The sequence below is a fragment of the Orcinus orca genome, chromosome 3 (genome assembly GCF_937001465.1).
Source record: "Orcinus orca chromosome 3, mOrcOrc1.1, whole genome shotgun sequence".
Taxonomy (NCBI): domain Eukaryota; kingdom Metazoa; phylum Chordata; class Mammalia; order Artiodactyla; family Delphinidae; genus Orcinus; species Orcinus orca.
In genome coordinates, this window is record NC_064561.1 from 142655579 (window position 1) to 142667021 (window position 11443).

An 11443-nucleotide genomic window follows, 5' to 3' on the forward strand; every position below is an offset into this window, starting at 1 on the left:
TGCATATATTAAAGAATCCTTGCATTCCTGGGGTAAGCCCCACTTGATCATGGTGTATGATCCTTTTAATGTTCTGTTGGATTCTGTTTGCTAGTATTTTGTTGAGGATTTTTCCCTCTATGTTCATCAGTGATTTTGGCCTGTAGTTTTCTTTTTTTCGTGACATCTTTGTCTGGTTTTGGTATCAGGGTGATGTGGCCTCGTGGAATGAGTTTGGGAGTGTTCCTCCCTCTGCTATATTTTGGAAGAGTTTGAGAAGGATAGGTGTTAGCTATTCTCTAAATGTTTGATAGAATTCTCCTGTGAATCCGTCTGGTCCTGGGCTTTTGTTTGTTGGAAGATTTTTTTTTTTTTTTTTTTTTTTTGTGGTACGCGGGCCTCTGACTGCTGTGGCCTCTCCCATTGCGGAGCAACAGGCTCCAGATGCCCAGGCCCAGCGTCCATGGCTCATGGGCCCAGCTGCTTTGCAGCATGTGGGATCTTCCTGGACCAGGGCATGAACCCGTATCTCCTGCACTGGCAGGCGGACTCCCAACCACTGTGCCACCAGGGAAGCCCTGTTGGAAGATTTTTAACCACAGTTTCAATTTCATTACTTGTGATTGGTTTGTTTATTTTTTCTGTTTTTTCCTGGTTCAGTCTGGGAAGATTGTGCTTTTGTAAGAATTTGTCCATTTCTTCCAGGTTGTCCATTTTATTGGCGTAGAGTTTCTTGTAGCAATCTCTCATGATCCTTTGTATTTCTGCAGTGTCAGTTGTTACTTCTACTTTTTCATTTCTAATTCTGTTGATTTGAGTCTTCTCCCTCTTTTTCTTCGTGAATCTGGCTAAAGGTTTATCAATTTTGTTTATCTTCTCAAAGAACCAGCTTTTAGTTTTATTGATCTTTGCTATTGTTTTCTTCATTTCTATTTCACTTATTTCTGATCTGATATTTTGGATTGTTGTGTTTTCATTGTCATTTGTTTCTAGGTAGTTTTTTGATTTCCTCTTTGATTTCTTCAGTGATCTTTTGGTTATTTAGTAGTGTATTGTTTAGCCTCCATGTGTTTGTATTTTTTACAGTTTTTTTTCCTGTAATTAATATCTAGTTCAGTAGCATTGTGGTCGGAGAAGATACTTGATAACGATTTCAATTTTCTTAAATTTACCAAGGCTTGATTTGTTACCCAAGATATGATCTATCCTGGAGAATGTCCCATGAGCACTTGAGAAGAAAGTGTATTCTGTTGTTTTTGGATGGAATGTCCTGTAAATACCAATTTAGTCCATCTTGTTTAATGTATCATTTAAAGCTTGTGTTTCCTTATTTATTTTCATTTTGGATGATCTGTCCATTGGTGAAAGTGGGGTGTTAATGTCCCCTACTATTATTGTGTTACTGTCAATTCTCCCTTTTCTGGCTGTTAGCATTTGCCTTATGTATTGAGGTCCTCCTCTGTTGGGTGCATAAGTATTTACAATTGTTATTTCTTCTTCTTGGATTGATCGTTTAACCATTATATAGTGCCCTTCTTTGTCTCTTGTAATAGTCTTTATTTTAAAGTCTCTTTTGTCTGATATGAGAATTGCTACTCCAGCTTTCTCTTGATTTCCATTTGCATGGAATATCTTTTTCCATCCCCTCACTTTCAGTCTGTATGTGTCCCTAGGCCTGAAGTGGGTCTCTTGTAGACAGCATATATATGGGTCTTATTTTTGTATCCATTCAGCCAGTCTGTGTCTTTTGGTTGGAGCATTTAATCCATTTACATTCAAGGTAATCATCAATATGTATGTTCCTATTACCATTTTCTTAATTGTTTTAGGTTTGTTATTATAGGTCTTTTCCTTCTCTTATGTTTCCTGCTTAGAGAAGTTCCTTTAGCATTTGTTGTAGAGCTGGTGGTGCTGAATTCTCTTAAGCTTTTGCTTGTCTGTAAAGGTTTTAATTTTCTGTCTAAACTGAATGAGATCCTTGCTGGGTAGAGTAATCTTGATTGTACGTTTTTCCCTTTCATCACTTTAAATATGTCCTGCCACTTTCTACTGGCTTGCAGAGTTTCTGCTGAAAGATCCACTGTTAAACTTATGGGGAGTCCCTTGTATGTTATTTGTTGCTTTTCCCTTGCTGCTTTTAATGTTTTTTCTTTGTATTTAATTTCTGATAGTTTGATTAATATGTGTCTTGGTGTGTTTCTCCTTGGATTTACCCTGTATGGTACTTTCTGCACTTCCTGGACCTGATTGAGTTATTTCCTTTCCCATATTAGGGAAGTTTTCAACTGTAATCTCTTCAAATATTTTCTCAGTCCCTTTGTTTTTCTCTTTTTCTGGGACCCCTATGATTCGAATGTTGGTGCATTTAATGTTGTCCCAGAGGTGTCTGTGACTGTCCTCAATTCTTTTCATTCTTTTTTTCTTTGTTCTGCTCTGCGGTAGTTATTTCCACTATTTTATCTTCCAGGTTACTTACACATTCTTCTGCCTCAGTTATTCTGCTATTGATTCCTTCTAGAGAATTTTCAATTTCATTTATTGTGTTGTTCATCATTGTTTGTTTGCTCTTTAGTTCTTCTAGGTCCTTGTTAGATGTTTCATGTATTTTCTCCATTCTATTTCCAAGATTTTGGATCATCTTTACTATCATTACTCTGCATTCTTTTTCAGGTAGACTGCCTGTTTCCTCTTCATTTGTTTGTTTTGGTGGGTTTTTACTTTGCTCCTTCATCTGCTGCATATTTCTCTGTCTTCTTATTTTGCTTAACTTACTGTGTTTGGGGTCTCCTTTTTGCAGGCTGCAGGTTCGCAGTTCCTGTTGTTTTTGGTGTCTGCCCCCAGTGGGTAAGGCTGGTTCAGTGGGTTGTGTAGGCTTCCTGGTGGAGGGGACTGGTGCCTCTGTTCTGGTGGATGAAGCTGGATCTTGTCTTTCTGGTGAGTAGGACTGAGTCCGGTGGTGTGTTTTGGGGTGTCTGTGACCTTATTATGGTTTTTAGGCAGGCTCTCTGCTAATGGGTGGGGTTGTGTTCCTGTCTTGGTAGTTGTTTGGTATGGGGTGTCTGGCACTGGGCCTTGCTGATCGTGGTGTGGAGCTGGTTTTTAGTGTTGATACGGAGATCTCTGGGAGAGCTCTTGCTGATTGATATTATGTGGGGCTGGGAGGTGTCTGGTGGTCCACTGTCCTGATCTCAGTTCTCCCACCTCAGAGGCTCAGGCCTCATACCCAGCCGGAGCACCAAGACCCCGTCAGCCACGTGGCCTGTTCCATAGTTGCATATAAAATGTGCTCCATTGTGAACACTTTCAAAGCCAGAAACCGGAGGTCAAAACTGTACTGCACAGCCAACTTTGCAGCTATCTGCCCAAACAACCTTACTGTGTGGAGCCTTTCAGCTGCTCCCAAACGTTGATGCCTTTTTCCAACTGCCAAGCACTGGGGCAGCCGGTGCTGCTTTGGGGAATTTTTTTTTAATTTTATATCTTTATTGGAGTATAATTGCTTTTCATTGTTGTGTTAGTTTCTGGCTTTGGGCCATTTTGAAGGGAAGGTCCTCAGGACAAGTGATCCTGGCAACTGCTAGGGGCTTACCCGAAAATTCCCTGATCAGGCTGGCTAGCCATGAGTAGCAAGGATCCTGGCTGGCTGTGCCAAAACTTGTTACGTAGTCCAAGCTTGTACTGGTGTTGACCTCTTAGCTTTTGCTTGTCTTGTAAAACTTTGATCTCCCTTTCACATCTGAGTGAAAGCCTTGCAGGGTAGAGTATTCTTGGTTGTAGTTTTTACTTTTCATCTCTTTAAATACATTGTGTCACTCCCTTCTGGCCTGCAGAATTTCTGCTGAGAAGTTAGCTGATAGCTTTATGGGGGTTCCTTTGTAGGTAACTTGTTGCTTTATGGGGGTTCCCTTGTGGGTGACTTGTTGCTTTTACCTTGCTGCTTTCAATGTTGTTTCTTTATTTTTAATTTTTGCCATTTTAATTATAATGTTCTTGGTGGGCTGCTTTTTAGGTTGATCCTGTTTGACACTCTCTGTGCTTCCTGGACCTGGATGTTTTCCCAGAAGTCTCTTAAACTCTCCTCATTTGTTTTTATTCTTTTTTTTTTTTTTTCTGTTCAGTTTCAGTGATTTACACAATTCTGCCTTCCAGTTCCTTTGTATCATATAATGTTCTGTTGATTCCTTCTAGAGTATTTTTTATTTCAGTTATTGCATTTTTCAGTGCTGTTTGGTTCTTCTTTATATTTTCTAACTGTTCATTCATTCTTCTCACAAGTTCTTGAACATCTTTATGATCATTATCTTAAACTCTTTTTCAGGTAGGTTGCTTATCTCCACTTCACTTATAGTTCTTCTGTGGTTTTATCTTGTTTCTTTACTTGGAATGTTTTTCTCTGTTTCCTCAATTTGCGTGATTCACTGTTTTTATTTCTGTGTATTTGGTAGGTTGGTTACATTTCCTGATCTTGGAGAAGTGGCTTTATGTAGGAGATGTCCTATGTGGCCCAGCAGCATACTCCTCTCTGGTCACCAGAGCTTTGTGTTCTATGGGTTCCCTCTATAGGGGCTGCATGGGTCCTTCTTTTGTGGCTGGCTGACAATTGTGGGTGTACCGGTGTACGTTGGTGGCCCTCAGTCCTGTTGGTTGCCAGGCCCTGCCTTGTGTGGAGGCTGCCAACTGCTGGTGGATGGGGTTGGGTGGGGGTGGGGCTGGGTCATGGCTTGACTGGCTGCATGGCCACCCACCACCCAACCTGGTAGTGGCCTGCAGGTGGTTGGCTGGATTCTGACTTGGTTGGCCAAGGGGCCCAAGGTGTCCTGCAGCTGGTGTTGGCCTGCTGTTGGGCAGGGCCAGGGCCCTGGGTGTCTGGGGTGGTGCCAGACTACTAGTGGGTGGGCCGGGTCTTTACACAACTTGCTGTGGGGGGCTGTGGTGGTCCTGGGGCTTGGGTTGGCTTGCTGGTGGGCAGAGTCAGGGCCCAGGAGGACCTGGGGCTAGTGCCGGCCCACTGATGGGCAGAACCAGCTCCTGGGGTCTTTGGCTGTGGGGCCTGAAAGTTCTGGAGCTGGTGTTGGCCTTCTGTGGGCAGTGCCTGGGCCCAGAGTTTGTGGCTGCAGGGCCTTGGGGGTTCTGGGGGTGGTGTCTGCCACAGGTGGGTGGGGCTGGGGCCCATCAGATCTCAGGGCTGGTGCCAGACCCCTGGTGTGTGAGGCCGGGACTGGGGCTAGTGCTGGCCCACTGGTGGGTGGGGCTGGGTCAGACGACTAGCTGTGTGTGTGTGTGTGTGTATGTGAGTGGTTCCCGGGGGTCCCAGTGCTGGTGGTGGCCCACTTGTAGGTGGGTCCGGGTCCTGGGTCCTATGGTGGGTGGTGTCACGTACTGGGATGGCTGGGGGCTCAGGGGGTTCTACAGCAATCAACCTGCTGGTGGGTAGGTCTGTGTTCCTGCCCACCTAGCTGCCTGGCTTGGGGCATCCCAGGGCTGGTGCTGTCTGGTGGGCAGGGCTGGTCTGCCACTGACTGGCTAGAGGGAGGATTCTAAAGTGGCACTTAGCACCAGTGTCCTGGTGGTGGGATGAGCTTCCCAAAAATGGCTGCTGCCAGTGTCGTTGTTCCCAGAGAGAGTTTCAGTTGCCTTCTGCCTCCTGGGAGTCTCTCCAAGATCAGCAAGTGGGTCCTACCCAAGCTCCATTCAAATAACTGCTTCTGCCCTGGGTCTTGAAACATATGAGATTTTGTTTGTGCTCTCTTAAGAGTGGAGTCTTTATTTCCCACAGCCCTCTGGCTCTCCCAGAAGTAAGCCCTACTGGCTTTCAGAGCCAAACAGTCTGGAGGTTCATATTACTTGTGTACACCCCCGGGTTGAGGAGCCTGATGTGGAGCTAGGATCTTTCGCTCCTTGGGGAGAACCTCTGCAATTGTAATTATTCTCCCATTTGTGGGTTGCCTACACTGGGAATATGGGTGATGACGATACTGCATCTTCACCCTTTCTACTTGTCTTGTTGTGGTTTCTTCTTTATAGCTTTAGCTGTAGAAGATCTTTTCTGCTAATCTTCAGGTCACTCTTATAGATAGTTGCTCTGTAAATAATCATGATTTTGCTGTGCCTGTTGAAGGAGGTGAGCTCAGGGTCTTCCTTCTCTGCCATCTTGGCCACTGCTTGCATCATAAAGACTTCTAATGGTTTAACAGCTTGGCTAATTGGTTAACACAAAAAAATAAACTTTGGTTTATGTATTCAGAGTCTAAATGAAAAACAGGAAGGTAAATAAAAAGAACCAGTAATGGGCTTCTCCTTTTCATTTGGCCCTTGTAGATTGAACACATTTGATACTTGTAGTCTATGCATCAGGCAGAGTGGCAGAAGCTTGGTTGTCATTGAGCCTTTAGGGCTTAGCAGAGTTGATGAGAAACTGTAAATGGTCATCAAGACTTGGAGCTTCATGGAAAGAAAACCTGAATATACAGTGAGTATGTTAGCTTAGTGGTTATTATGGTATTACTGCTGGGAGAATGGGTCACTTAGGGAATCATCCATACCTGGAAAAGTCTTGAAGCAGAACTCATGTTGAGGGTTTCTGCTAAACTCTATCTCTTAGAAAGCAGTCCTTGTTAGTATTAATCAGGATGCTGGGTGCAGTGATGAAGTAAAGGAGGACTGAATTCTTAAAGTTCACATTTAGACAAAAGTTTAGACATTTTGAGATGAGGAGATGAGTGTGAGACGTGATCTTTAGGGAAAACATTGATGATGAAAAAAAGAGAGAGCTCTTTTAGGTGCTTTTGTGCTTGACTCTGTTGTTCATCTTTTCTTAAGAAGCTTGGTTTAAGTTTAGACTCCTTTTCATAGCAGCTCTAAACTTGCTGTAGACAGTACAGAAATGAGTGGATAAACTTTATTTAGATACTCTGATAGCTTAGCCAGTGACTGTGACCTGACCAAATATGGTAGTAATGTCAAGATAAAGTGGGGAATGTCAAAATGCTGTTTGCAACCTTTTGGAAGTAAAGCTCCTGACAAAGTGGTTTGAAAATAGTGTTGAAAACCCTATGATTAAATGACAACAAGAGCATGAGAAGAGATTTTTTTTCCCCTAAAATCAGTTTAGTGTATTTGGGCAGAAACAAAGGGAAGAAGTTGCTCTTGGTTAAATTGGTTGATAGAGGATTTGGAGGCATTGTTTCCTGTAGAGAAAAGATCTGTACCCTAAACTATAATTTTTCTAACTTCTGTTGCATGTGTTGCTGCATTTCCTTTTTCCATGTGCTCTTATTATTTTTGTGGCAAATGTATTTTTAAACATCTCTGGGATAATTATCACTATTAATTAGTTTTGATATTCCTTTTTAATGATATTTTCATTTATTCCTTTTGCTAGCTGGATTGCCTTTTGCAATTCTTACTTCAAGGCATACCCCTTTCCAACGAGGATTATTCTGTAATGATGAGTCCATCAAGTACCCTTACAAAGAAGACACCATACCTTATCCGTTATTAGGTGGAATAATCATTCCATTCAGTATTATCGTTGTAAGTTAAATCCACTTTTCCAAGTTTATCACTTTTGGGCAATTGGCTTAGTTTTGTGTTAACCTGTTAATGATTGAATGTATAACCCTCTAAAACAATGTGTTTTTTTAACCTTTAATGTTATTTGATCAAAATAATCTCAGCTATTTTAAGTGGGGCCAAAAGAGCAACAATGTATAATCAGAAGAACCTTACTGAACATGTGTAGGTTTTATGCTAACCTTTCTAAGTCACTGTGATTTTTTTTAGAGCTCTAATTTGCTATTGTTTCAGTAATAATGCAATAGATGACTATTGTATCAGTGTATTTCTAGCATACTTTTTACGTAGGATATTATTTTATAATTTATTGAGACTGTGCATATGAACTGACTTTCTAGTTACTGAGTTCTAGAAAAGTCTTAACAGGTGTTAAGACTTCATTTAACCCATGTTTAGTTTACTTTAAAGAATTTTTAGATAACGGCAGAAATAGAAGAGCCTGAATTCTATATATAATTAGAAGTGAACACGACAAAGAATTTTTACTGGTACTAAAACACTGTAGTAATTATTGTTTTCTAGGATTTCAGGTGGGAATGCTTAGGGAATGTGCTCTGGGGAGAAGATATCAAGTAATTAGACTACATGATTTTTATAATCGCTTGACTCGGATTCTATGACTTTAATTAGTTTTATGCTCCATAACTTGTAACTTTAGAAATAAGATTTGTGTTACAAGCAGAAAATATGGTCTCATCCAGGAGATAGACCAAAAAGATAATAGCATATCTAGCTTGTCTGTTCTGGAGTTTATTAAAAAACAAAACAAATCTTCTTGATTTAGAAATTTAATGTCTTATTGCAGAATGATCACAGCTCCTTGTTAGCACTAAAAGTTAATCAACTCATAATTTGTGGTGTATAATTAATAAAAGAAAACCTCTGCTATACAAATGTTTGTTTTGCAAGACTCTGAGCTCCTTGAAGGTAGAGGTGGTGCCTTGTTCATCTTGGTATCCTCACTGTTGCCATGGACCCTGACATGTCCTAGGTGCTGGAATGAAACTTGAGAGATTTTGCTGTAATGTTGGTGACTCTCCTACAGTATAGTGAAGTTTTAAGAAATCAGTGGTTTGTTTAATCTAGACAGATCTTTACACTGAGTTTTTACTATTAAAAGAAAGAAAGCCAAGCCTATGATCCTTCCATTAAAGAGGGAATATGAGTATCAGGGTCTTTTTTTTAAAGTATATGTTTCTGGGACTTCCCTAGTGGCGCAGTAGTTAAGAATCCGCCTGCCTGTGCAGGTGACACGGGTTCGAGCCCTGGTCCAGGAAGATCCCACATGCCGCGGAGCAACTAAGCCCGTGCGCCACAACTACTGAACCTGCGCTCTAGAATCCGCGAGCCACAGCTACTGAGCCTGAGTGCCACAACTACTGAAGCCCATGTGCCTAGAGCCCATGATCTGCAACAAGAGAAGCCACTGCAATGAGAAGCCCACGCACCACAATGAAGAGTAGCCCCCGCTCGCCACAACTAGAGAAAGCTGGTGCACAGCAATGAAGACCCGATGCAGCCTAAATAAATAAATAAATAAATAAAAATAAAGTATGTGTTTCTGAGAGAATAGCTCTTTAAATATAAAAATTTTAGTAGGACTCTTCTGCAAATAGTAGCTGATTTCAGACAAGATTCAAGTACTCAAACACTGCTACAAATGTACTTGTCTTTCAATTCTACTTTTGTTTGTATCTCAGTAAGAAGGATGCTGCATAAGCAAAACTACAGAAATCTGCTACAGACCAGAGGCCTGCAACAGGACAGGGTGCTGTGTAGCCTGCACAGCTAACGCAGAACGTGACAGACACTCAGTTAGCAAAACTTGTTATTTGTATTTTATTAACTTGGAAGTTTTGATTATTTCACCATCACCTGTGAGAAAGTTATCTTTGTAAAACAGCAAGTAAGTTGAGTGTAGTTTTCCTTAAAAAGAGCAGACTGTTTAAAGGTGCTGTAAAAGTACTTTTTTCATATCAACTGTATCAACAGAGACAAACACTGCTTAGGGCAGTGGTTTTATATACTAATTTAAAATAATTTCAGTTTATTCACTAACTCAGCTTCTTTCAGGCAGCACTTGGTTAGACTTGTATATGTTTAATTTAATTTCTAGAAAGTAAATTATTTCTTTTAAAAATAAAATCAGGACTGTGATTGGGACTTCATACCAGGCCTTTGATTTGACTTGCAAATGATCCACACATACATGAGTGATTGAGGGAGCCCGATAGAGAATCAGAATTAATATAGTTTCTCAGAAGCCAAGGGAGAATTTCAATAAGGGCAAAATAGTCAGTGATGTTTTATACTACTGAGAAGTTAAGATTTGGGTTGATAAAAATCTGTTTTGACTTTTTTGGAGAGATATTCAGTAGAATAAAGGGAATGGAGGTATTTAGACATATTTAGGAAGGAGTGGAAGTACGCCAATGATTTTAGACTGTTCTTTGGGAAGGTGGGTCCTGAGTGGAAGACACATAACTGTAGTGACAGTGTAGAGATGTATAAAATTATCTTGGTTGGTGGAGATATAAAGAAGATGGTGAGAAAATACTCTGGTACATAGGTTTTAAATGGTTGAATCACGCTGATTTAGATAATTATTAGCTTTGATCTTCAAAGTATTCTGTTTTACTCCCCAAACATCATCTTTAGTTCTTTAGTAATTTATCCTGTCTTTATTTGGAGTAGTAAATAATGCGTGACCAGTAATCTCAGCTCTAAGATTAGGGCACAGTTAATTTAAGCGTGGACTTCACCAGAGGCTGAGTTGGTATAAATGGCTCAAAGGGCAAGATAAGGTATTAAAATGAAATGAAAATGTGTCTTGCATGTGTAGTGCAATGCACAGACACATCCCTGCATTTAATTTAGAAGAATTAATTTAGGACATCTCTACTGTCTATTTTTTATATAATAAAAAAATGATGTAAGGCGACCTAGCATTTGTTGGCTTTAGAACCCCTCACACCCTTTCCCAGAATTAAGGGCTAAGTTTCAGCATATACCACTTCTGTAGATCAACTTTTAATCTGTGCCCAGTGCTCTGAATGTTCCTAGTGAACATATTTTTGGTCATCAGTGGCAGGAACCAGGGTTTGGGTGGCCCTAAACAATGATCATTATGACTAGGAAGACTCACAGAGACCAGTACTTGTTTTTGGAAAGTAGTTGAGTGCTTACACAAGAAGAGCTGATAGCTGAGAAGTGGAAGTTTTGACTGCTCAAATTGTGGTTGACTAATATATTTGGTATATATTTCAAATTATCGAAGATCAACTCCATAGCAAAACATTAGAGATATCCTTTCTTGCTGCTAATCTATCAAGGCAGTTGCTGGAACACCTTAACAGCCTGAGGAGACTGTAATATACTTTAATTCAAGGCCTCTAGGGCAATCGCCGGGGAGAACCCTAAGCACAGTTGGGGAGGTATGGTATCCCCAGAAGTGCGTGTGGTTTTCCTCTCCTGTGAGGCCTGTTCTCAGCAAAGGTTTGATTAAGTCATTCACATTAAGGATTATAATGAGGAATATATTTCTGTGGGGTTTAACATGTTTAAATTAAGGGTGTTTACCTTTTCCCCAAGAGGCGAATTGAAATTTACTGACCACCAGCTCTGTTTTAGGTCACTATGGTGGTACTAGCTTTCTGTTGAACTAAAAATTCATTCTTGCTTTTGTAGAGTTCATAGTCTAGTTGTCAAAGTTATGACATTCTAATTATGGAATTCTAGGAGCCTTTGAGCCAGATGAGGAAAAAAATTTTGGTATCAGGTTCTTGAAATCCCTTTCAGGAGGCAACCATTTATTTCATCTGTGGTAAGGCTCACCCTGAAGATAATTAGTCGTCACTAATAGAAATGTTTGAATGCTTTGTAAAATTGT

At 40.7% G+C, this 11443-nt stretch overlaps 1 protein-coding gene across 3 annotated transcripts in view; it reads left to right on the forward strand.

Moving 5' to 3' along the window:
* The window catches only part of PLPP1 (phospholipid phosphatase 1), a 119648-nt gene that overhangs the window by 62707 nt on the left and 45498 nt on the right, over nt 1–11443 (forward strand). Inside the window, exon 2 of one of the 3 annotated variants that reach the window (XM_004275146.4) lies at nt 7361–7512. The exons of the other annotated variants lie outside the window; for them this stretch is intronic. Within the exon in view, the coding sequence (XP_004275194.1) occupies nt 7361–7512 (152 nt within the window). The remainder of the gene's footprint in view (nt 1–7360; nt 7513–11443) is intronic. 3 annotated transcript variants of the gene reach the window in all.